The following is a 27,608-nucleotide window of genomic DNA, read 5'->3' as shown; positions in this document are numbered from 1 at the left end:
ACAGTGTGGTCAGTGCATAGGGTGGCTTAGAGCATGCAGACCTTTTTCCAAAAGGTGAAATACAAAATGTCACATTTACATTAAGAGCTGTATAACCCTAGGATGCCCTTAAAAAGTGACTTGATCCTTATTGTTCTAATATTTAAGTTTTAAATTCAATTTTACAAATAAATACTGTCATGTTGTTATAAGGCAGGCAGATAATTTTTATAATTTTTGTTAGAAACCAGAAAAATAATACTGTATAATTTATTCTATAGCATTTATATATGCACGTATATATGTGTGTGTTTCCTTTTGTGAGAATGCTGTGTGTCTCCTCAGAGCAAGCTCCTCAAATGGTGCTCTGTTGTCTCTGATAATGAGCTTGCCTCCACCTGTCCTTATTCTACCAGGGATGCCCTAAGCGGTGCTGAGGACCCCAAACATTCAGTAATAAATTTCTAGAGAATGGGAAAGATGTCTAAATGTATTCAAAAGCACATATTTGAGTCACAAGAGCAATAGGCTTTCCCAGTGACATAAGAGGTAAATTTGATGATGCAAAAATATCATAGATCTCTGTCTAGATATCTTGTTGGAGTTCTGGACCATGGCATCAGGGCAGATTCTCTAAAGAAACTATCAAGGGGGCAGTCAGAGAAGTAATGTGCCATGTAGGTAAAGCAGGCATCTTAGAAGAGGTCTTTGCTAGCAGTTAAGTGAGAAGTGCTGAAATCTCCTCGTCATATGTTTTAATTTTTATTTATTGATTTGACAGGCAGAGAGACAGAGACAGAAATAGAGGAAGAAAGACAGACAGAGACAGATCTAACATCAATTGGTTTACTCTTCCAATTGCCTGAAATAGCCAGGGCTGGACCAGGATCAAACCAGTAGCCAGGAGATCAATCCAGGTCTCCCATGTGGGTGGCAGAAACCCAACTACTAGAACCATCAATGCTGCCTCCCAGGGTGTGCACTAGCAGGAACCTGGAATTGGAAGCAGTGTCAGGACTCAAGCATTCTGATATGGGATGTGAGTGTCCCAAGTGGCCTTTTAACTACTGCACCTAATGCTTGCCCTAACACAATAACAGAATGTTAGAATGATATATTCTTTGGTTGTAGATATTTTTTACACTCTTTCAAGTGGCCCTTTTAGATTAGTCATCTATTCATTGTGATTGTGTTCAAAGGTTTTACTTCCTGTTAAGAGATTTGAATTGTGATTTTATTTGTTTGTTTGGCTTGTGGGGAATTCAAGAAAGAAAGAGACTGATGTCTGACACCTATAAGGCTTTGATTAGTGATACTTTCCCCAGTTCACAATTTTGCTTAGGACACTTTTTTATTTTTTTGACAGGCAGAGTGGACAGTGAGAGAGAGAGACAGAGACAGAGAGAAAGGTCTTCATTTGCCATTGGTTCACCCTCCAATGGCCGCCGCGGCCGGTGCGCTGCCGAGCTGATCCGAAGGCAGGAGCCAGGTGCTTATCCTGGTCTCCCATGGGGTGCAGAGCCCAAGCACTTGGGCCATCCTCCACTGCACTCCCTGGCCACAGCAGAGAGCTGGCCTGGAAGAGGAGCAACCGGGACAGAATCCGGCGCCCCGACCGGGACTAGAACGCGGTGTACCAGCACCGCAATACGGAGGATTAGCTTAGTGAGCCACGGAGCCGGCTTAGGACACTTTTTTAAAAAAGATTTTTTATTTTGAAAGGCAGAGTTGCAGAGAGAGAAGGACACACACACACACACACACAGAGAGAGAGAGAGAGAGAGAGAGAGAAAGAGAGAGCAAAAGAGCTCGATTTTCCATTTGTCAGTTCACTCCCCAAATGGCTGCAATGGCTGGTGCTGGGCCAGGCTGAAGCCAAGAGCCTGGAACTCCATGTGGGTCTCCCATGAGTGTAACAGGAACACAAGCACTTGGCAATCTTCTGGTGCTTTCCAGGCACATTATCAGGAAGCTTGATCAGAAGTGGAACAGCTAGGATTGCAACCTGTATCCGTAAGGAATGTTGGCATCACAGGCACTGCCCTAACCCGTTGAGCCATGGTGTCAGCCCCAAGAGACTTCTTATAAAGGAAAAGTATATTCTTAACTTACGCCAAGATATATGAATTGGGCCGGCACTGTGGCACAATAGGCTAATCCTCCACCTACGGCACCAGCACCCCGGATTCTGTCCTGGTCGCTCCTCTTCCTGTCCAGCTCTCTGCTGTGGCCTGGGAATGCAGTGGAGGATGGCCCAAGTGCTTGGGCCCTGCACCTGCATGGGAGACCAGGAGAAGCACCTGGTTCCTGGCTTTGGATCAGTGCGGTGCGCCGGCCGCAGCGCGCTGGCCACAGAGGCTATTGGGGGGTGAACCAACGGAAAAGACCTTTCTCTCTGTCTCTCTCACTGTCCACTCTGCCTGTCAAAAAAAAAAAAGATATATGAACTGAAAATTACACATTGTTTATAGAAGTTGTGACACTTTCATTCTCTTTTATTCGATATATATTTGCTGAGAATAAACTTATTCAGTACTCTTTACAGGCTAACATGAGTAAGAATTTCATTGACCTGGTCCTAACTTAAAATTTTCCCCTTTATCCTTTAGAGAATCATGGTTTGAAATGTTACATAAATAAACAGCATGAATTTTCTTCTGGATTCAAGTCCCATTTAGACCTATTTTTCAGTTCTCTTTATGTCAGTTCACTAAAAAATCGAATTTGGTTCAAAAATATCAGGCAACATATTTGAAAGCTTTTAGTGTTCCTGCCTGGCTTGAACCTGCTTGAATTTTTTTTTTTTTTTTTTTTTTTGCTTTTACGGTGCATATTTTCCTGACTATATCCCACAAAAATATACTCTGCTTAGTGATTTAAGTACACTGTTTCTAACATTTAACACTAGATAGCATTGTAACACCACTTGAGTTAAATAAATGAATGAAATACAGACATTAGTAATAGGGAAAACCCACTGGGCAATGCATGATGCTAAATAGGGTTGGAGTTCATTTCTAGCATTCAATTTAATCAATTGTTTTAGGTCTAAACATTTTAGAAATCTATTAGAAAGTATGAATTTAAGACTTTTATTTCAGCTGGCGCCGCAGCTCACTAGGCTAATCCTCTGCCTTGCGGTGCCGGCACGCCGGGTTCTAGTCCCGGTCGGGGCACCGTATTCTGTCCTGGTTGCCCCTCTTCCAGGCCAGCTCTCTGCTGTGGCCAGGGAGTGCAGTGGAGGATGGCCCAAGTGCTTGGGCCCTGCACCCGCATGGGAGACCAGGAGAAGTACCTGGCTCCTGCCTTCAGATTAGTGCGGTGCGCCGGCCGCGGCGGCCATTGGAGGGTGAACCAACGGCAAAAAAGAAAACCTTTCTCTCTCTTTCTCTCTCTCTCTCTCTCTCTCACTGTCCACTCTGCCTGTCAAAAAAAAAAAAAAAAGGCTTTTGTTTCAGTAGATTACTTGAAACTATTGAGACATCAGTAACTAGGATAATGTTGGTAATTTACTTGTGTGGGATACCAGGTTCCTATCTCTATGTCCATAGAAGTCCCTGCTTGAGACTGTGAACAATTTAAAGTTGCATTTGTACAGGAAACTGTCCTATGTAGCTTCAGCCTACGCAATATAGTGAATTCCTTTTACTGAATGGGCAAAACCTGCCCTACACCATCACACTGTTACTCTAAAACATCCTGCAGATGTGACTATCTGTAGTTCTCGAGATCAATGATGAGCATTTGGTTGTACCCTGAACAGGTTTCTATCTGCCACCCTTCCAGTAGACTGTTTTAGAAATAGTTCTCTTCTCTAACGTTAACCATGTCTGAAATCAGCCAAGAAATTTGAGATCCGAGTATTTGCCATTTTATTTAAACATTGTTACTTTAAAATCTTTAGAGTGGAGTTTGCAGAACTGTCTGTGCTAACCAGACCCATCTAGATTACAGATGTGTGAAATCTCTTAATCTCCAGATGCTCAGTTTCTTGGTCTGTAAAATTGGGATAGTAATAATCACTTCAGAAGGATACTGTGATTGTCAAAAACAGGCAGTCCAGGGTACCCAGAAAAGTCTATATTAAAGAATAGCTGCTATTATCTTATTGCTTGGAAAGTTATTAATTTCTTGAGAAATAGGAATCAGTTTCATAGAGCTTCTTTAAAAAATATTGATGTGTTTATTAGGTAAGGCCTTTTGCCACAACTTTGAGCTCAATTTAGTCTGATTAACTAATTAACTTTTGCTCTAAAAAGCTACTCCTCTCTTAACTTAAAAAAAAAATTGTGGAGCCTTTCACATAAATGTCTTTTTTGTATGCATGTAATTGAGAATTTGCTTTAAGTTACTAAAACCTTAACAACACTGGAAATAAAAGAAATTAAAAGGATATTACAGCAAAGAGAATAATTCTTTTTAAAGGTCTCACAAAAATGTATATTGAGCATATTGTTAAATGATGAAACATAGCTTAAATACACTTATAAATATGTGGTTCATTACTTCAGTGTTTCTTATAATGTCTAAGCATTCAAATACAGGATGTTTGTTTAGGTAGTATTACAAATATAATCACTCTCATCAGAGAGAAATTGGCTTCATCCATTATAAAAATATTTCAGAATGATACAAATAACTTCAGCAACTATTATATTAGTAAATATTAAATAAATAAATATTAAATATTAGTAAATAAATATTAAATATTAGTAAATATTTTTAGTGAATCATTAGGTAATCATATCTATGCCAAGCTCAATGCTCTGTCAAATACTATACTCTTTTTGAAATTGATAGACATGTTTGTTTGTCTATATTCTCACAGTGCATAGGATCTTTATTGTTTCAAATGTTTACTAGCTTATTTAATCTACATAGAAACCTTGTGAAGTAAGTAGGTATTATCCTAAAGTTACAGACATGAAGCCTGAACTTGGTATGTGTCAGGAGGGGATGCACAGAGGGATCCAAGATGGGAAGGGACTTCCAAGTGTAAGTGCAGTACCCCCATCCCACATCCTCACTACCACAACACTGGTCTGGAGAAGATTTTGTGGACTCAATCTTTTTTGTTTTGCAGTTCTGATTTTAAATAAGAATACTTACACTAATCAAACATATGAATTAAGGCTAAAGATCCAGGCACTGTGTGTAAAACAGTGGTAAGAAAATAACAACTAATGTCAGCTAATGGGAACCACAGTCAGTGCCAAGGTAGCAGTAACTGGGATGGTGGCCTGGGTTGTCAGAGTGAGAAGTCAGATGTAGACTGGACTCTAGAGGTGGTTAGAGGTTAAATAAGTGAAAAGAGAGAGCAAAGAAACAATGGACCAGCAATCTTCTGCAGGGATGTTCAGAGTTAGAGATAATGAGTAGTGATCTTCCTGGGACTGCTGTCAGTAGTCAGTAGATGAGACTAGAATGTCTAAGTGTCCTGAGGGTAGAGAGTTTATGCTTTATCCTCTAGGCGGTGAGGACCTTTGGGGAACCCTGAGTATAGTTATGTACCACTTGTTGAAGCAGTTTTACAGAATGCTTAATCTGAATGTGAATGACAAGGTGGAAGGGTATAGGAGAAGTGAGTTTTGGAAGAGAAATCTGTATTCATTTACAGAATCATAACAGTGAGCCAGGTATTAATGCATTTTAGAGTGGAGTACATGGTGCAGTTTCATTAACTTGATTTTCTCTTCTAATTGCTGCATATGTAAGTGTTGCAAAGAATGTGAATCTGTAGTTGTGTGGAAGTATTGCATAGATTTTTTACATGTTAAATGCCTAAAAGTCAAAACAAGTCTATTTATCTCTTTGTGGTATAATTTAATGTTGTCCTCTGATAAGAGAGACAAACATATTGCAATCACGTCCAGCACAATTAGTGAGGAAATGAAAACAATATCAGCAGAGTTGCCCATTCGTGATGAACTTACTTCAATGGTAGAAATTGTGGATGTCTTTTCCAGGCATGTGGTGGCTGCATCATATCAGTCGGGGGCCAGATTCCGAACAACCTGGCTGTCCCTCTGTACAAGAATGGTGTCAAGATCATGGGCACAAGCCCCCTGCAGATTGACAGGGCTGAGGATCGCTCCATCTTCTCTGCTGTCCTGGATGAGTTGAAGGTGGCTCAGGCACCATGGAAAGCTGTTAATACTTTGGTAAGAGGAACAAGTGTATGTTTTTAATGTTCTCTTTTGAAGAATTGTATTCTGAATGTTAACTACTGGAGATGTGAACCAGAGGGCAGGTAGAATATACCATGCTTAGTGGATTTACTTCAAAGTTGCTGTGTTTCCATGATTGCAGTTAAACGCTGATTATAAATTGATAGCAGTATTCTCATTAAGATTCATACAATGAATAGAAGTTCAAACTATTTTTGAACTAGATTTGATATTTAGAATTAGAAACTACGAATTTTATGTAATTCAATGTCCAATTTACATTTTAATGGTGTCTTTTGAGAGAGAGAATAAAAAGACTTGGGTTATCACTTGATCTAGCAGTATCGTGCAGCATTTTTATTGCATATTTTAAACTAGTCATATAATTTTTGTTGTTGTTTCTATTAATTAGAATGAAGCACTGGAATTTGCAAAATCTGTGGGCTACCCTTGCTTATTGAGACCGTCTTATGTTTTGAGGTAATACATTATTTTCTAAAACAATGATTTAACAATCAGGAGATACAGAAATACATGCTGTATGCTAGCAGCACTAGGCTTTGATGTGTAGTAATTTGTAAATCCACCCACAATCCCCAAACCCTCACAGCCAGTTTGAGGATGGATCTCCTTCAGCTTAATGCATTTTCTTCATGAGGTGACTGTAGAAAGAGATTACAGTTTTGTATCTTCAGATGTAGCTTAAGATTCCTTGCGAAGCTGAGGGTAGCTTTACTTTAGAGAACAAGACAATTGAAGAAAAAACACAAAAATTGATCTCTTTCCAGCATCTGTTTTCTGATATCCAGAAAGGGCAGCTTGGCTTTGACTATGTCAGTATCTTCTGATAGTGCCTTTGTTTTAACATTTTTAGTTTTTGAGATCTCAGTCGATGAATTGTAATGGTGAGGAATATGGAGAGTGAGGGTATTTTATATTAAACTCTGAGACTGTTCTATCATCAAAAGAGGAGTTGTGAATTATCACTTACTCTCTTCAGATGTTACCACATGTAAGGAACAATTTTTTGAACAGGGGATAATAAGAGAAAGACAATTTGCTGTGCACAATTTGAAAGTGTAAATGGAATTTGAAATGGGATCCTTTAAAATAATGAAAAATTTCAATGACATGGAAAACTTTCCTTTTCATTTAAATGACATTTTATGTAAACCACAGCCTAATAATAATACTACTATGAGGAGTTAATATAAATTAGTTTAAGCAACAGTCATATATTTAAGGAAGAATTGGAAAAAAACAGCTTTGACTATTGTCCTTCTCAATCATATTTTTGTTCCAGCTTTGTAGACCTTGAATTTTCAGTACTAGCCCTAGACTTCCTCCTTAAAAAAGATAAAGTATGTGAAAGCTTTATTTGCAGAAATTTGTAGTATAGTAGAGCAGGTAAAATTACTACTTTTAAAAAGGATATAAAAATATTATTTCTCTATTATTTCTTCCCTTTCTCCTATTTCTCCTCCCTTACCTCCCTCCTACCTCATTTTGTAAATGTCAAAATTCAGAGTAAATTAATTTCAGGTAGCATTATTTCTTCTTTTTTTTTTTTTTTTTTTTTGACAGGCAGAGTGGACAGTGAGAGAGAGAGACAGAGAGAAAGGTCTTCCTTTGCCGTTGGTTCACCCTCCAATGGCCGCCGCAGCCAGCGCGCTGCGGCCGGCGCATGCACTGATCTGATGGCAGGAGCCAGGAGCCAGGTGCTTTTCCTGGTCTCCCATGGGGTGCAGGGCCCAAGCACCTGGGCCATCCTCCACTGCACTCCCTGGCCACAGCAGAGGGCTGGCCTGGAAGAGGGGCAACCGGGACAGAATCCGGCACCCCGACCGGGACTAGAACCCGGTGTGCCAGTGCCGCTAAGCAGAGGATTAGCCTAGTGAGCCGCGGCGCCGGCCCAGGAAGCATTATTTCTGAAGCATTTAGGAGGAAGAACACAGCTCAGTAAGCTTCAGTCAGATGCTATACGTTGTTTGCAAATGTTACTAAAATTTATTTTCTTTTTGTATTTTGGTTGAGTAAATAGAATAACCTACTTTAAAATCATACTGGTGGCTTAAAACCAGCTGTTGGTAATGAACTCTAAAGAAACAACATTAGAGAAATTATGATCTGGGTGGAATCCCCTTAAGGTTTAAGAATTCCCTGGACCTGGTAAGGCATTAAAACAGTGTATCAAGCATGAGCATTTGGCACAGTGGTTAAGGCACCTCTTGGGTTGTCTGCATCCCATACTGGAGTTCTGGCTCGAGACCAAGCTCTTCTTGGCTTGAGACCAAGCTCTTCAATCCAGCTTCTTGCTAATTCCCACTCCAACAGGCATCAAGTGATGATTCAAGTACTTGGGTCCCTGCCACCCATGTAGCATACCTGGGTTTGAGTTCTAGGCTGCTGCCTTTGTCCTGGCCCAACCCAGTAGATGGAAGACCTCTCTCTTTCTGCCTTTCTAATAAAATGAAAATAAATTCTTAGAAGTTTAAAAAAAATCATCTATTATTTCTCACTTTATGTTTCTGTGTGAGAGCAAACTGTTGAAATCCTTACTTAATGTATACTAAGCTGATCTTCTGTATATTAAGATAATCGAAAATGAATCTTGATGTGAATGGAAGGGGGGAGGGAGTGGGAAAGGGGAGGGTAGTGGGTGGGAGGGACGGTATGTGGGGGAAGCCATTGTAATCCATAAATCGTACTTTGGAAATTTATATTCATTAAATAAAAGTTAAAAAAAAAACAAACAAACAAACAGAAAGGGCAAACTTGGGGGAAAATCTCTAGAGCTACCTGAGTTCCTTCTGGGCATTAATAGAGGTCTCTGTCCTTCCCATCCCTAACTCTGGGGACATTTACTTTGGTTGATTGTCCTAGTGAATAAATGGAGTAAAGTGCCCATTTGAGGAAAAAAAAGGAGCTAGAGGTTGCCTACTCTGATTTGAGAATCAGTGACGCCTAGCACACTTCATGTCTGAAGTGGTGAAAGAAGCTAACCTGATTTTGTTTTCTTCTCCTCTCCTAGTGGGTCCGCCATGAATGTGGTGTTTTCTGAGGATGAGATGAAAAAATTCCTAGAGGAGGCCACTAGAGTCTCTCAGGTAATATCCATTTGTTTTCCCCTGGTGACTTTGAACTCATCTTTTATTGCTACCCTACTTTATATGCTGTATTTTTCATATAATGTTAGAAAGATTTTCCTCCTTCCCACTAGTCTGAACAGGTAAAAATAAAATCACTCAAAAGCATTAAATTGTAACTAGAACTTTAGGGTTAGTTGAAGAAAAGGGAGACCTGTATATAATTAACAGAAATTTACACATTCTTAGGCTCTAGAAGTCTAAAATGATAAGCATGGATGTTGGATGTTGGCTGCTGGATGCTGGACAAGCACCCTTGTTCTTCTAATGATTTAGATGTTGATCTAGTTATTCCTGGGATTCCCATCCTCAAGGGGGGCCCAACCATGCTTACCATTAACCAGTGGTAGCTTTCCTCATTTTAATTCTCACACCCAAGGACTTTGCTCTGGTCAACCATGCAAACTTAAATAGTAAGTCCACTTGCACACCTATCATTTTTATTTTCATTTTACTGCATTCCATTTGTAAGTTAATAGACATGTTTATAATCTTGTGGTAACTCAGACACCTTCCTCCATTGCCCCCAGCTTTTACTTTCTCCTTTGGCCTTTACCTCAGTCTGATACATTTAAAATTTACCCGGTGGAATTATTGATCTGCAGATCTTGTACTGTAGAGGATGAAAATAATGTTTTCCTTGTAAAAGCTTTCAAAAGCTAGTTGGGGTTAAAAAAAAAAAAAAAAAAAAACAATTCCTGGAGAAGAGTTTGATGCTAGGCAAGTAGAATTCAGAAGGAGCTGGAGAGTGAAATCAGAGGCATCTCAAAAGCAATGGAGAGTGTAGATTGTCCCTGCACACTTGAAACCAGATCCCTATTCTGTATGACAGTTGCAACCCAAGGTTTCTTGAGCAGTGAAGAAAATGGACAAGCAGTAAAAAGCGAGAATAGTAAAGCGTGTTAAAAAAGAAAACCAAGTGAAGATGTGTACAACTTGGAAAACAGGCAGCATTCTCTCTAGTTTTCATTACTGTGCTCTGTAGTGAAGCACCAACTCTCCTCTCCTTGACCTATTCCCTGCCAGGGGTCCTGCCATGCTTCCACTTTGGGAAGCCAGCAGTTATACCCAGCTGGTCTCATGTAGGTCATGATGCAAGTCACCTCTCTTTTCTGCCTGGAACACTGGACCTCTATTCAGTGGAATACTTAGTAGAATTCCTGTGGCATGCAAATAGAACACGAACATGATATTTTATAATAAAGTAGTGCTGATTGAATATTTTCTCATTCAAATGTCCCTATCAAACTACAGCAGAATCTGTGATACTCAAGTCAATATATTTAGTTATTTTTTAAAAAAACCCTTTTAAAGCCAATAAAACTGCATTTACTGGGAGAGTTATGCCAGCCCCTATCAATTATTCATCTATTTATGAATTCATTCATAAATGGCACATACTATCTATTGACATTGTTCTCATTACTAGGAATTACACTCATGAAAAGATACATATAATCTCTGCTCTCACAAATAACTTGGTTAGGAATAATAGACATCCAATTACAATTAAATTTGAGAGGCAAAGAACATTATAATGGAGAAAATACCATATTTCAAGGGAGAATAGAAAAATCCTGGAGTCAGTCTGTGAGAAAGAGCTTTTAAATTTGTATCTGATGGTTGATTCAGAGTTTCCTGGGTAAATGACTTATATTGTGGGTATGAGGAAAAAGTAAGAAACACCATTAGTAAGGGCCTGAAGGTGAGAAAGAGGGTGGCGTTCCTAGACACTGTTATGGCATTCCTTATATTTCTAGGGCACCAAATATGGTGGGAAGTATTGATTGTAATAATGGTGGAGAATACAATATAGTAGAAAGGTACCAGATAAAAAGGAACTTGTGAACCATTATAACAAATTTGTTATTTTAGTCATATTTTCTGTTTTCAAAAAATCAGACTGTTAACATGTAATGAAAGTGAATTATTACACTCGTGAATTTTGGTCAAGACCAAATTCACAGACAGACATTTGTGGGATGTTGCTTTGACTCAGGGTGAGAAAACATTGCTTGGGATAAGAGTAATGACAGCAAAGATGGAGTGAAATTTGAAGTGTCTGAAAGTGAATGAGTGGAAGTGGAGGGTGAAAGAGGATGACTCAGGAGTCATCCTTGGACAAATGGAAGGATGATGGTGCCATTTATTGAAATAGGGGATGCTTGAGAAGAAGAAAATTTTAAAGGGGAAATCATACATCAGATTTTTCATGTCTGAATGTGCGTTGCCTGTGAGCAATCCCAGTGGAGATAATTTGAAAGCAAAGGACTTTTTAGATTTGGAGTTGAAGACCAAGATCAGTGCTAGAAAGAACCATGAAGAAAACTAAGACGGAAGCATGAAAATTCAGTTTGTAGATGCCAAAGAAGAAAGTGTTACATGGAGCCAGCAATGCACAATGCTGCTGACTGTTGAAAAGTAATGAGCTTTACTTCCTCATCACAGAAAGGATTATTTAATAAATTTGTTCAGTGAGTCAGAGTCGTGGATGCTGCTGCTGTCCTACTCAGAGCCTGCTGTCTGGAGGAGCACTCAGCTCTTGGCTGTTGTGGTAACTGGTGACACCTCCTGCCCAAACTCTTCTCTTGATAACTGTTCTGGGCCCAGTGAGCCTTGTCAATCAAGAGACAAAGCCCCTTACCTCACCCCTATCCTCAAAACCCTAGGCAATCTTTGGCCTTTGCTTTAAGGTGGACTTAATTCTGCAGTGTAAAGCCTGTTCCAGAGTTTCCTATGATAAGGCTGAATCCATTTCTACTGTGACCACAAATATACTAGTTTTTTCCATTGCTCCATCTTTTCTCACCGCCTCAATAAATCATTGAACAAGAATCTCTAGCTTAACCTTGGCAAGAGAACCTGACAGCTGATTAAATTTATCTTTTTTTTTGAAGTTATGTATTATCATCGTGAGATAGGAAAACTACACATCATATGCTGTTTTTTTCATAATACATATTTTCATTAACTTTTTGAAGACCTTTCATGGACATGAATTGCAAATTTCTTTGCTACACAACAACCTTATCTTTTAATTTCATTTTTCATGAACTCTTTGAAGTAGTCTCATAGTATTCAGCAACCCTCAACTACTAGGATCACTATAGGAATCATGCAATATTTTTTTTTTTTGACAAGCAGAATGGACAGTGAGAGAGAGAGAGAGAGAGAGAGAGAGAGAAAGGTCTTCCTTTTGCCGTTGGTTCACCCTCCAGTGGCCACCGCGGCCGGCGCGCTGCGGCCGGCGCACTGCGCTGATCCGATGGCAGGAGCCAGGTACTTATCCTGGTCTCCCATGGGGTGCAGGGCCCAAGGACTTGGGCCATCCTCTACTGCACTCCCTGGCCACAGCAGAGAGCTGGCCTGGAAGAGGGGCAACCGGGACAGAATCCGGCGCCCTGGCTGGGACTAGAACCCGGTGTGCCAGCACTGCTAGGTGAATTAGCCTAGTGAGCTGCGGCGCCGGCCATCATGCAATATTTTTAAAAGAGAGAATGGACATTGAGACAATTCTACAGTTTCTTTAGTCTAATAAACAGTTGCCTGTTCAATAGTTTTTTTTTTTTTTTTTTTTTTTTTTTTGACAGGCAGAGTGGACAGTGAGAGAGAGAGACAGAGAGAAAGGTCTTGCTTTTTGCCGTTGGTTCACCCTCCAATGGCCACCGCAGCCGGCGCGCTGCAGCCGGCGCACTGCGCTGATCCAATGGCAGGAGCCAGGAGCCAGGTACTTCTCCTGGTCTCCCATGGGGTGCAGGGCCCAAGCACTTGGGCCATCCTCTACTGCACTCCCTGGCCACAGCAGAGAGCTGGCCTGGAAGAGAGGCAACCGGGACAGAATTCGGCGCCCTGGCTGGGACTAGAACCCGGTGTGCCAGCGCTGCAAGGTGGATTAGCCTAGTGAGCCGCGGCGCCGGCCTCAATAGGTTTTTGAAGAGAAACAGGCAAATTTACATTTCATAATTTTAATTTATTAATACATTTTAAGAAGAAACATTTATGACAGAAAAATTTGTTTTTCTTTTCCGTGAAATTCAATTCTATTTTAAGTGTTCTATTCAAGGAGATACGATAAACTTCACATGTATACACAAGATACGCAATTCCACCACACGGCCAAAAGGGACCTGTATTCGGAGGAAAAAAGATACGTTGTGAGAATGCCCCAACAAGGAGATAGCGTCTGAAGTTGACTTTTTAAAAAATATTTATTTATTTATTTGAAAAGCAGAGTTACACAAAGAGAGAAGGAGAGGCAGAGAGAGAGAGAGAGAGAGAGAGACAGAGAGAGATAAAGGGAGAGGTCTTCCATCTGCTGGTTCACTAACACAATTGGCCTCAATGGCAAGAGCTGGGCCAATCCAAAGCCAGGAGCCAGGAGCTTCTTCCAGGTCTCCCATGTGGGCGCTGGGGCCCATCTTCTACTGCTTTCCCAGGCCATAGCAGGGAGCTGGATCAAAAGTGAAGCAGACGTGACTCAAATTGGCACCCCTATGGATGCAGGCACTGCAGGCAGCAGCTTTACCCACTATGCCACAGCGCTGGTCACTGAAGTTGTCTTTGAAAGATGAGTTCAGATTTCAGAGATGTAACTGAGTTTACATGTGGCAAAAAAGGCACGGAGAGAGGCAGGGAATAACAAGAACTCCAGGTTTCTAGAGTCTGTGCCATAGAAGAGATGATATCCAGACCCTGCAGATCTTCAGCCAATTTATTCTGGAAAAATCAAGTGCTAGTCAGGTTGTGGAGGCATCTTGAGGGGGAAGCCCTTCAATTATTCTTAGGTGTTTAAATTTTAACTAAAAAGTGATCCCTGTTAAATATAAGAGTGGGAATAAGAGAGGGAGGAGATGTACAATTTGGGACATGCTCAATCGGATTTGCCCCAAATGGTGGAGTTAGAAACATGCCAGGGGATTCCAATACAATCCCATCAAGGTGGCATGTACCAATGCCATCTCACTAGCCCAAGTGATCAATTTCAGTTCACAATTGATCACACTGATAGGTCTAAGAGTCAAAGGGATCACACAAACAAGGCTAGTGTCTAATACTAACTGATAGAATCAAAAAGGGAGAGAACAATCCAGCATGGGAAGCGGGATACACAGCAGACTTGTAGAATGGCAGATGTCCTAAACAGCACTCTGGCCTCAGAATCAGCCCTTAAGGCATGCGGATCTGGCTAAAAGTCCGATGAGAGTTTCTCAGGCATGGAAAGCCAAGACACTCTGGAAAAAAAAAAAAAAAAACAAAAAACAAAAACAAAAACCTAAATGAAAGATCTCTGCGAGTGAGATCCCAGTGGAAAGAACGGGGCCATCAAAGAAGGAGGTAGCTTTCTCTGAAAGGAGGAGAGAACTTCCACTTTGACTATGACCCTGTCAGAATAAGATTGAAGTTGACAAACTCAAAAGGCTTCCATAGTCTTGGCAACTCATGACTAGAGCCTAGGGAGATTACTGACGCCATAAACCAGAGTGTCAAATTGTTAACAACAGGAGTTACGGTGTACTTACTTCTCATGTGGGATCTGTCCTTAATGTGTTGTCCAATGTGAAGTAATGCTATAACTAGTACTGAAACAGTATTTTACACTTTATGTTCTGTGTGGGTGTAAACTGATGAAATCTTTACTTAATATATACTAAATCAATCTTCTGTATATAAAGAGAATTGAAAATGAATCTTGATGTGAATGGAATGGGAGAGGGAGCGGGAGATGGGAGAGGTGCAAGCAGGAGGGAAATTATGGGGGGGGGAAGCCATTGTAATCTATAAACTGTACTTTGGAAATTTATATTTACTAAATAAAAAAATTTAAAAAAGAAATGATAACATTTCGTTAACCTTTAAAAAAAAGAATGATAAGATGCCTAAAACTGCTAAGAAACAATGGATGCTTTATAATCACCATAGAAATATTTTTGATTTTACAGTTGCAAATGTCATCACCTAGAAATATTACAGAGCATATCAATGCTAAGCAAAGGATTTAACTTCACCTAAGAAAGACAAAATGAAATGCTACTCTGTCTTTTTACAAGCTCACATAGAGAACTGATTTAGGAAGTTGTGGTGCTTGGAAAAGAAGAGAAGAGAAAGAGAGGGAAAACACTACCTGCACAAATAACATTATATGATTATAGATAGTATAGAGAAATATTTTTCATTATTTCATTAAATATAATATATTTCATTGTTCTGGTCAGTGAAGGAAGACTCATTGTGCTTTCTCCCTAGCTCCCTCTTTAACTGAGATTGGAGACTATTTTAGATCTCAGAACTTAAGTTCAGTGTACTGAGCCTCAAAGTTGAAGAAAGACTCTGCCTCACTATAAGCATGGAATGAACTTGTTACAAAACAGATTGCCTAATGCATTTATGTACATGCTTAGCCTTACAATTTTTTCAAATATCTCCCTGATACTTACTCAAGGTACATAACTCACTAGACACCATGCACATGATTTCAGCTAAAAGTTCTGCTGTTTTGTTTCCTTTGTAACAGGAGCACCCAGTGGTGTTGACGAAATTTATTGAAGGGGCCCGAGAAGTGGAAATGGATGCTGTAGGCAAAGATGGAAGGGTAAGTGCTTTATCCTTATTTCCCCGTTCTTGTCTTCCCGTCATTTATCTTCTTAACAATCTTGAAACGTTTGCAGGTTACGATCATGACTTCTATAAAACAAGTCTCCAATAATATTGGAGAAGCTGTTCAGTCAAAAAAATTAAAATTCACTGTCAATTCAGCCAATATGTCATGGGTATCATATTTCCTGTGTTGAGTACTGTTAGAATTTCTCTTTGATGATATTCAAAATTAATTATTACCCTGCACTCATCATTTTTTCTGAATAGATCCTCTCATTTTCTTTTGTCTGTGGTTTTCCTTTTATGTTTCGGTAGATATAAAAACATCCAATACTTTCCTTTCTGAAGTTTCTAATTGAATTCCTGGTTTGTCTTCTCTCTTCATTTTCCACCATCCCCCCTTTATTGAGCTAATAAAGGCAAAACTAAACAGAATAGGGTGGGTAAGGATAATAACATAAAATTGGCTTACCATATCACATCTTGTATTGTGAATACAATGACAGCCTCTAACTTCAGAGAGAAATGAAATTTGAAGAATGCTCTACTTTAGTTTGCTGGTTGTGTTAATAAAGCTTTTGTGACTTATCTTGAAATACAGGAAGTTATGTTTTAGGAGCCCATGCCATTTTATTTGCTTTAAGCAAAAATTAAAAATTAGCATTTATCTTCTATATTGCAATACCCCAAAACACTACGGTAGATGTTAAATCTTTTTCATTTTTATTTTTCCAGAGTAACAATTCAGCATAGATTTTTTTCTCTTTTTAGGTAGTAATAGTGTTTACTTACCATAAAATCATATAATCTTGAGTATGAAAGTCTTTCAGAAAATTTATTCCAGCCTCCAACCCCTAAGGACAGGGATTTTTCTTTATAGTATACCTTTATAGTATAGCCATCTGTTGGATTTTCTACAGAATACAATATTTAATATTGTAGTTTTTTTCTTTTTTGTCTTGGACAACTTAGGTATTCTTTATATTTTTTTTGAAAAATTATTTATTTACTTGAGAGGCAGAGTTACAGACAGAGAGAGGGAGAGAGAGGAAGAGACAGAGAGGCAAATCTTCCATCCACTGGTTCACTCCCCGAAAGGCCACAATGGCAGGAGCTGGGCAGATCCAAAGCCAGGAGGCAGGAGCTTCTTCCTGGTCTCCCAAGTGGGTACAGAGGCCCAAGCACTTGGGCCATCTTCTATTGCTTTCTCAGGCCATGAGCAGGAGCAGGATAGGAAGTGGAGCAGCCAGGATTCAAACTGGCACCCATATGGGATGCCAGTATCTCAGGTGGATGCTTAACCTACTACGTCACAGCACCAGTCCCGGTATTCTCTATCCAGAACCAAGCATCTCTTCCGTGGGAATCTCAGCTCTGACATCTTAAGTTTCAGAAAATAAATTTAGTCTTTCCCTTTAAAAAATAATTTAAGTGTTTAAAAATTGTGATATAAAGCAAGAAGAATGTGATTATACTTATATGGGAATGGGGAATATGACTAGTTTCATACCTTTAAAAATAATTTTAAAAGTTATTTATTAGAGAGCTTTTTTCCTCTGATTCATTCCTCAAATGCCACAATGGCCTGGGCCAGGAGCCAAAACTGTGAGCCAAGAACTCAATCCAGATCTCTCATGGGTGGCTGGAACCCAATCATTTGAACATCAGAGACTCTAGAGTCTGCACTAGCAGGAAGCTGGAGTCAGGAACCAGAACTGAGTATGGAACCCAAGTATTCCAATATGGGAGTTGCTTTCTTAACTGCTAGAGATTCATGTCTTTTTTTAAGATTTATTTTATTTATTTGAAAGACAGCATTACAAAGAGAGAAGTAGAGACAGAGAGAAGGTTCTCCATCCGCTGGTTCACTCTCCAGTTGGCTGCAACAGCCAGAGCTGTGCCGATCCAAAGCCAGGAGCCAGGAGCTTCCTCCAGGTTTCCCACATGGGTGTAGGGGCCCAAGGACTTGGGCCATCTTGTACTGCTTTCCCAGGCCGTAGCAGAGAGCTGGATCAGAAGAGGAGCAGCTGGGACTAGAACCAGTGCCCATATGGGATGCTGGCGCTTCAGGCCAGGGCTTTATCCCGCTGCACCACAGCGCCGCCCCCTAGATTCGTGTCTTAACTGCTAGACTTAACCCCTGTCTTAACTGCTAGACTCAAAGCCTATCCTATCATTTGCATGTTTTAAATTACTGTGCTGTAAAGAATGCTGGTCAGTTGGCCTCTTCTGTCTCTGGAATGGCAGTTTATGAACTTGCCCAAGATGTGTCTCACATATTGACCATGGCACATTAGACTCTCCTCCCCTCTTTGGAAATCTGCCAGGTTATTCATGTAATTTTTAAATTGTCATTCTCAGAAATGGGTGCAGTATTTCAAATATATTGTGATTGTGTTAGAACTTAGTAGGACCATTTTGCCCCTTTTGTAGACACCATACCAAAAAATAATTGAGCTCTTATTATGTAACAAGTATCAAACCAGATACTTTATTTGTATTCTCTTTTATCATTGCATTCTATTACACAGGTGGCACAGTTGATCCCATTTTATTAGAAACCAAGACTAAGCAAGTTAATCACCTTGTCCAGGTCACAGAACTCAGAAGTGACAACAGAAAGATGGAGACTTAAATATCACTCAGTATTAAGTAATTTAAAAATTTGATGTGTAAATCTGCTATGCAATTTATCTAAGTCTTTTACAACTTCCCAAGTATTTTTCCCCACTCTCAGTCTCATTGTCTCACAATGACACACATTTTATTAACATGTGGGAGCCTTCAAAAATTAATGAAAAATGTATATCTTGAAAAACTATGCATTGATTTCAAAACTTTTGAAAAATAAATATCTTTTATTCCATTTTCCATGAACATGAACTTCCAAAACTACACAGTGATTGAGACCATTGATTGGAATCTGAGAGATAAGTTTTCAAAATCCTAAGTCAGTCACAAAGTAGGTACTTGAACTTGGGTTATTTATTCCTACTTTTCCTAAAGAGGTTAAGAATATTTTCCTTTCTCTATCTGTCTCTCACTCAAACTTCAATTTACAGGATCTGTTGATCAGATTCTCACAGGTAATCTTTGTACTCATACCCTTTACCTAGTGTGATGGTCATTTTTCCCATCTTTTGTAGTGTGTGAAAAAATATAAAGTTATCTGAAGTGCCTTCCAAATTCCTATCCATTCTAATAAGATAATATGAGTTGGTTTGGTTTCCTAATTTTTCCTGTTATTTCTACCCCTACCAACCAGGGAAAGAGAGCATTAAGCTCTCACCTGCCCCTGGAGGCATCTGTAATTGTCCAGGGAGGCCTGGAAGTCTGTGTGCAGCTGTTTCTATTGCTCTCATCTGAAACACAGCAAAGGAATTGGTCAATGCTTCAGGCATCTGTTAGAATCAAAGGGATGGGTAAAGGAGTAGCTTCATTCAAGTAGATGCCTGACAACTCCTTCTACAATCTTCTATTGAGCAGGTCATCTCCCATGCCATCTCCGAACACGTGGAAGATGCAGGCGTCCACTCAGGTGATGCTACCCTGATGCTGCCGACACAAACCATCAGCCAAGGAGCCATTGAAAAGGTCATCATTTATAAATGAAAGTGGAAGGGAAACAGCAAAATAGTTTTTTTTTTTTTTTTTTTTTTTAAAGAAAAGAAAAAACTAGGTTGCAATGTAAGACATGCCCCAGGCTAAATTTAATGATGTGGGGGGACTTCCACGCTCTGAGTCAGCTGAGTGTTTTAAAGATAGCAGTCTCCTTACCTACTCTCTAGAGTTCTCTTTGGTTGTATGCTATCTAGGACAGTGGTTCTCAAACTTCAGTCTGCATGAAAACTACCCAGGGAGCCTCTCAAAATACAGATTGCTGGGTTACACCCCCGTATCTACCCTCCAGTTTCTGATTCCATAGTTCTGAGTAGGACTCTAGAATTTGTATTTATTAAAGTAATTTATTTGAAAGTCAGGGTTGCAGTGAAAGAGATAGAGAGAGAGAGAGTGAGAAAGAGAGAGAGAAAGAAACAGAAAGAGAGAGAAACAAAGGTCTTCCATCCACTGGTTCACTCCTCAGATGGATGCAACAGCCAGGGCTGGACTCGGCTGAAGCCAGGAGCTTCTTCTGGGTATCCCACATGAATGCAGGGACCCAAGCACCCAGAACATACTCCGCTGCTTTCTCAGGCCACTAGCAGGCAGCTGGATTGAAAATGGAGCAACTGCAAAACAAATCAGCACCCTATGGGATGCCATTGTCACGGCTTTACCAGCTAGGCCACAATGCCGCCCCATAGATTTGTACTTTTAACAAATTCCTAGCTTTTGCTGCTGATCTAGGGACCACATTTAGAGGATTATCACAGCAGGTGAGTCTGCATTCAAGAACCATTTTCAGGTAAGCAGCATGGAAACCAGTGCTTCTCAGGAGTGATGAAACAGCTGTGTAGCAGTCACTTGAGAACTTTCTTGAACCTATGCTTTCACTCTGCACTTACCCTCGTCTCAAACCAACACTTTTTGAAATGTCTTCTTCAACCTCTCTTTGAGAGCCACTCCTTAAAATAACGTGCCATAAAATTTGACTTTGCCTCAGTACTCAATACGCAGAGTAAGGTGTCCATCAGAGCCTTTAATTTTAAATAATCTTTGAGAATGTTCTAGTAATCTTCAGGTTTGTGAAACCAAACCAGGTTTTTACAGAAAGCATTTGCAAAGATCCTGTCATTGGATTCCATGCAGGCATGTCTTTCTGGTTGTACACTGGACTGCATTCAGGTCTTGCTTTGTTCCCAAAGGTAGAGGGAACAGGATTTTGTAATACCAGCAGCATAAAAGAAGAAAGATCCCGGATTTCAAATGTCTAGTATTTCAATTTCTCATGTCAGGAGACATGACCTCAAGAACTCAGATTTTTCCAAATCTCTCAGAACTCAGTGTCCTACAGACTCTACTTTGTTTTATACTCAATTAAGCTGCTGAACAACTCTTGTAAGTGTAATGTGTGAGGACCTCTTGCTTCTTGTAATCAGTGCCCCCTCTTGGCATAAAAACCTCCTGGCTTTGGTTGGATACAGGAATTCCTATATGTGGCATGCAGACATTCAGGACCTCCCTGCAGGGAAACGCCATTTCCTTCTGACCATAATAGCAACCCTTGTAGAGTTTAGGGCAACAGAAAAGCGACATAAAGGAAATCTCCCTGGTCTCTTTGCAGTAGCATGTAATTTCAGGGTCTGCACCTCTCAGCAGGTAGGTCATTAGATTGATATAGAGTTTGGATGGCAGTTTCTGGTGCTGTGGCAACTAGACAGAAAGGATTCTATTTTGTCCTCGAAAAAAACACGGGTACATAATTGTAGGTAGGTGTGGGCATTTGGCAGAGAGATAATCTTATGAAATTATTTGTTCTTTCTCCTGTTATCTTGCTGTGATTATTTTCAGTACATGTTATTATTCTGTTACTAGAAGCCTTATGGTGCTTCCTGCTATTATTCTTATTCTTATCCTTATTTTTATTCTTATTAATGTATGTGTAGTTTTATGTAAAGAGAAATGAAAGCAATCTAAATGTAAGGGGCTGTACCTTTCTGTTTGTTTTTTATGCTCTTCAGCTCTATGTTATTGTCCTTTTGCTGTAGGTGAAGGATGCTACCCGCAAGATCGCAAAAGCTTTTGCCATTTCTGGTCCATTCAATGTCCAGTTCCTTGTCAAAGGAAACGATGTCTTGGTAAGAAATGCCAAGGTGCTTGAGAGGACATTGCCACTGTGTTAGGGTATTTTGGTTTGTGTTTCTCTTATAATCTTCTTTGTGAACACCAGCCACAGAACAACTGGGACCCCTGCAGTGGTTCATGTCTGAATGCGTGATGTTGTACAGCATATAAAGCCTGCCTTGTTGAAAGGCACAGCCTCTTAGTGTCACTAATATGTCAGTCACAGCTTTATAAAGCACTCTGATCCACTGGAATGAAGATCGCTGTATGCCATTCACAGTATACTCTAGACAGATCATGCATGTCTTCAACTAAATTCAATGTGTTGTGTCGTCATAAATTCTATGTACCAAAGTTCTGCTTTACCCCCAACCCTGAGAAGAAAGCTGTTTTGGATACCATCTGCAAGAAAAAAAAAATATTTAATTTAAATCAGTAAGATTAGTCTTAATTAATTTAGTCCATTTAACCAATTAGCAACCAATAGTTATGTACCACTTTCAATGCAGTCATATGGTGGCTATGGAGACATATAAAGCACAGTCTGTACTCTGAAAGACCTTTTAATTGAGTGAGGAATAAGAGGAAGAGAAATTTGTAGATAAATATAAGGTATAGTACCTGCTAGATAGGTTGTACAAATGAAATGCTATAGGAGTTATAGAATAAAGAGATTATATTTCCTAGTGTGTGCATTCATTTATGTGAATACTTTTTGCAATATCATGTGCCTGGTCTGTAGTGGATCATTAAAGACTTCAAAGAAAATTTGTATGGTAATCTAGACTTTATAGAATTTCTAGGCTTTGACAATTTGAAGAAAGTATTGACAATATAATATACAGAATATTATATTCTAAGTGAGGAACAGCACATTTTAGGAGATGGTGAGATCATTTTTCTAGATAAATAATGGAAAATAAAATTGGAATGTAAGAATGGGGCCAGGAAAGTGACAAGCGAGAACATGTGTTGCGAGAAAGACAAGGAAGAAACGTGTGTTGAGGCAAGAGGATAGAGAACCTACAGGGACTAGACTTAGCTTGATCCCAATGGAAATCCAAGGAAGGCTCTTCAGTAGGAGTGTTATCTGAGCTGTACATTATGCTAAATCTGTTGGCTGTATGTAGGAAGGAGATTAGGGAAAAGGGATGGATCAAAGTCAGTGTTCAAAGATACTGACTTAAAGCCAACCATTTAGAAAAAGTCCAAGCAGTGCAGAGACAAGTGGGATAGCAAAAGCAAGAACTGGTCACCAGTTAATAATAGCCAGTATCCAATGGCAAAGAGACTATTAACATTATTGTTATTGGCTCTCATTATTCTTCTTTTGAATTTTATCTTGTTAGGTGATTGAGTGCAACCTGAGAGCTTCTCGATCCTTCCCCTTTGTTTCCAAGACTCTTGGGGTAGACTTCATTGATGTGGCCACTAAAGTGATGATTGGAGAAAACATTGATGAGAAATATCTTCCAACACTGGAGAATCCCATAATTCCCGCTGACTATGTCGCAATTAAGGTAACATTTTCAAAAATCTGTAAATCATTTTATAAAGGCCAGTGAAATTAAAGGCACAAATTTGATCAAAAATCTTATGTGACTTCTAACTAAAGTGCTAAATTGAGAACTTATATTTCCTTTCAAAATAATACAATGAAATTATCCTTGGGAAACTATAGGAAAACTATGCACATTTCAAAAAATTTAAAAAATCACTTAGAATTGCATGGCTTCAAAACCAATTAAAAAAAGATTTATAAGCAATGGTTGTAAAACTGACACATGATGGTGCTAATTTAGTTGGTAAACAGAAATTCTGGAATATTTTGTTAGGATAAGGCTCGAATTGTGCCAAGTCTTCACAAATATGTAACTCTTGTAAAAGTTGCTATAATGAGGGTTTGGTAAAATTCCTACCATCTTGGCTGCCTTTGTTTAGCTTATAGTTTCTTCGGTGACACCATTTTTCTATGTGAAAAATGGAGATAGAAGTTTCTTTGTATAGTGGTGCTTTAAGAGATTATCAGTTTGATGACACATTTATCAAATGTAAAGTGACCAGGAAAATGTAAAGATAGTTCACTGATTTCATGTATATATGTATATACAATTAATATTTTAATTAGATTATATATGTTAAATTATATATGTGTGTGTGTGTGTATGTGTGCTTTTTGAAGCTGCTTTTATCTGATTCGCTTGTGCATGGTGAACTTTAACCTCTAATTACTCCACTGGAAAGGCACTGGGATAATGAGATATTATATAGATATATTTGATTTTCTTAGATGAAGCATCCAGTGAAATTGATTTATATTGTGTGATATATTTAGGGAACATATTTCTAATGCCTTCAAAAAGTTCCTGATTCTATGTTTAAGTGACCTCAGCCATAATTGTGCTATCGCTAACTTCTTACTTTCATAGTGGATGTTTTTCCTTGAAGCTGTGAATGAAAAAGGTTATCAATCTTCCTTAAGTTGATAATTTAGGATGCCATAGGTTACAGCACATTGAGATAGAATGTCATGTTTTATGATATGGCTAGGGTGGTATTTTATTCCTAGAGACTATGACACAAACATAAATTGTTAATGCTCTTAATAGGGATATGTAGTATTTTTTGTTTCTTTGAGACCAATAGGTAGTAGACACTGAAAAATAATTGTCTAATGAAGATTTTAGATATGAACTTTAAATTCATCTTTCTTTATTCATAGACAGAAGGATATACACTTCTTAATTTTTCTTCTAAATTGGTATGAAAAAGAGTAATTCGAATCTTTTATGGAAAATAGAATTAAAAGATAGCTTGTTTTGGTGCAAAAAAATTGAAATCTATGCTTAGCTCTGAATAACATGCATTTTCTATTAGCTTTTTGGAGGCACCTCATATGCATTGATTTCAAAAATTTCTTGCACCAAAACAAACTTATCTTTTGAATCTGTTTTCCACAATCTTGATGTACCTTCATACTGACATAATATACCACTGAAAGTGATAGTGATGGGTGGACATACATTTTTTGAAATGCCCTCCATCTTCCAACTTACTTCTTTCCTAGTTATCATTGTATATAAATCTTGAATTTTTAAGGTTATCTTTTTATTATCAATAGCCCTAGTGAAGCAATGGGTATCAACAGATGGAGGGATAGGGAATCTGGAGGCAAGAATATATAATACCTTGACTGAGATGACTCAGTGAAATGAACTTAAGCTAGAATGCCCATGACAACTCTGAGGATTGCCAGAATCAATACAAGAATAGTCTAGACCAGATAAACGGACATATGCAAGAAATAAGAACTTGGTTCTTTGTGAATTGCACTGATAAAATAAATGTAAAAGAGTCACTCCCATGCTTTAGTTCATAGGAAAGCTCTGGGAAAAAGTGTCTCAAACAGAGTGTTTTTCAAAGCTTTAAGAGGTGTCAACAGCAGTTTAATGTCTCAGAAGTCAGCTTACAGACAGCCGTTTCTGGCAAGGTGACTTGTTGCAAGTTCAAATAATCATAATGAAAAGAGGAATGTTCCAAAATACTATCAAAGAAAAAAAATGCGTTTGAACTCTGTATTTGGGGAGTCCAATGCCCAATAGACTTTGTTTGAAATCATTCCAATAAGAATATGTGTAGGGCAGATTAGAAATACTAGTCTAGACTGGTCACAGGGGCCCTATTTACAGAAATAATTTGTGATTATTTAACCCAAGATTTTGGCCAAGAGCTCAGGAATTTCTTGGAACACTATTTTAAAGCTATTTTTCAAATCAAATGCTTGGACCAAAGAGATTTCTTACGTGTCTAACATAGCCTAAATGGATCTTGTGAGAGATGATTCACTAAGGATATTTTTCTTATTTTTTGCCTTTTATACGTTTCTCTCTTGTATTTTTTCTTCCTGTTATTTTTGACAGGCTCCAATGTTTTCCTGGCCCCGGCTGAGGGATGCTGACCCCATTCTGAGATGTGAGATGGCTTCCACTGGAGAGGTAAGTGGGTTAATAATCCATGAATATTTTCATTAAATCTACTTTGAAATCTTTGGTTTTATGATCTTAGTAAAGTAAGTAGACTAGTAAGTAGTAAGGGAACACAAAATTCTATCAGTTAAATCTCAAAGGTCTTAAGAATTTTAAGGCGAAGAAAAAAATCTAAATTTTCATTTATATTTTAACATGGGAATATAATTCATGTATTCCTTTCAAATAAATCCCTAAACATCTACATAAATCTCTTCTTGTCTTTCTTTTTACTTTAAGGTCTTCAAGTCTGTAATAGCACCTCATTCCTCCACCTTGTTACCATGGAAATTAGATCTTTGAATTTTTATTAGCAATGTGTTGAATGGCTGCATTAGAAAAATCATAGGTGTAAATATTGTGGAACCTTCAGATAGAGGCAGGATCACGTAAAGCAATCTTAACCTCTTGAGGATTATCTAAAAACTATAATGGAACTGGCCACTGGATGTCCCTGTTCACTTGTATTGGTACTGTATCAGCTGAAGGTTTCTTTAAGAATGTGAAATGTGTTTCTGTAGAAAGCTGTCAGATTCTAGAAAGTTCTCTACATGTCAAAGTCAGGACGTTTTATGAATCACCTAGCCCTTGACAGACATGTGCAACCTTCAGATTCTCATCAGTGCACATTGGAGTGGCAACATCAGACCAGGCAGTGTCATGGTTTCCTCTTGGTACTAAGGAAAACCTGAAAGGGGAAAATATTTAATTGCAACAAATACATGATATTTTATATGGTTGCCTGGTTACAAGCAAGATCTGTGATGAGAAGCCAAGCCTGACAAAATGCAGGCAGTGAAGAACAAATCCTGTTTGTATTTGGACTCTTAGGAAGGGGGGCTCTTAGCACTTTTGTTGCTTCTTTTAAATTAATAGGCAAGAAAACCCAACTTTAAAATGAGTGTACAACATTTCATTTCCAGGCACTATAAAGTGGCTTTCTTTAGGTTCTTCTTGAACCCATGGTTACTAGTAGCTGGCTGTGTTTTCAGTTGGTCTGGAGTTCAGAATGAGGAGGAAAATATTTCCCCTGATGCCATCTGTTTTCTCTTGTGTGGCAAATTTGTCTTCAGTGCTTACATCCCTTCTACCTCAATAATCCATTACTGGAGTTGTTGAAATATGAAAATATGAAAAATTAGAAATTTAGCTTTCATTTTTTGTATCTACTTTAAAGTATTAAAGAGGTACTTCTTTTGTTAGATTTATATTCAAGTGTGATGATATAAGGTGTGTTTCATACCTGAAATCAGAATAAGAATTCTCAATTGTGCATCAAAGATACATTTTAAGTCTCAAAGGGGCTTGTGGTAGGATAGCTGAAATCTCTAGCCCCTGATCCTAGTAAGAAACATTTTCTTAGAGGTAAAGTAGGGCTGATAGTCCTAATCTTTAGTGGAAGAGTTGACTACGTTCCATTATTCAGTACAAAATTGCTGAAATCTCTTTTAATGTCACACACTTAGGTTAGGATTGCTCAATTCCTCTCAGTAGACATTGAGACCCATTAAGTTGGTTAATTAACCCATTAACGGGTTAATATTACTTATTAGGTATCCAGAACTTGACTGGTTAAAATTCTCATTGTGGGTTAAAAAGCAGCATGCATCTGTGCTCAACTGAAGGTTGTAGTCCTGAGGAGTTTTATTGCACTGGAAGGGAGTCATTTGCTTAAAGGACGAATTTAAGCCATGAATGTTGTTTACTATTATGGTGGATCTATAGTTGTTCCAATTGATGATTTGCATTGCAGAGCTGATTCTCATCATGTTCAGATGTGGCCATTGTTCAATAGCTATGGTAGCAACTTCACTTATAGTTTATATTGTATCACAACAATGCTAGATGAAGCCACTATGTTCTCTTACATTGTATGTTAGTTTGGAACTGTTAGTTTGGAATTAGTTTAGAATTGTGTTGTTATATATGGCTGTGGTATTTAGGACTTGTAGTGGGGTATTTTGGTTCATTTT

The 27,608-nt window shown here is 38.8% G+C and overlaps 1 protein-coding gene across 1 annotated transcript in view; it reads left to right on the top strand.

Annotated features, from left to right (window-relative positions):
* The window catches only part of CPS1 (carbamoyl-phosphate synthase 1), a 136,436-nt gene that overhangs the window by 93,294 nt on the left and 15,534 nt on the right, over positions 1-27,608 (top strand). The window contains exons 26-33 of the mRNA XM_002712455.5: positions 5,946-6,140; positions 6,559-6,626; positions 9,178-9,253; positions 15,804-15,881; positions 19,373-19,480; positions 21,535-21,624; positions 22,960-23,130; positions 25,531-25,605. Coding sequence (XP_002712501.1) covers positions 5,946-6,140; positions 6,559-6,626; positions 9,178-9,253; positions 15,804-15,881; positions 19,373-19,480; positions 21,535-21,624; positions 22,960-23,130; positions 25,531-25,605 — 861 coding nt within the window. The remainder of the gene's footprint in view (positions 1-5,945; positions 6,141-6,558; positions 6,627-9,177; positions 9,254-15,803; positions 15,882-19,372; positions 19,481-21,534; positions 21,625-22,959; positions 23,131-25,530; positions 25,606-27,608) is intronic.

Source organism: Oryctolagus cuniculus, chromosome 3, assembly GCF_964237555.1.
Source record: "Oryctolagus cuniculus chromosome 3, mOryCun1.1, whole genome shotgun sequence".
In the NCBI taxonomy this organism is placed as follows: domain Eukaryota; kingdom Metazoa; phylum Chordata; class Mammalia; order Lagomorpha; family Leporidae; genus Oryctolagus; species Oryctolagus cuniculus.
The sequence above is the reverse complement of the archived record's forward strand: the minus strand, read 5'-3'. Positions and strand labels throughout refer to the sequence as shown.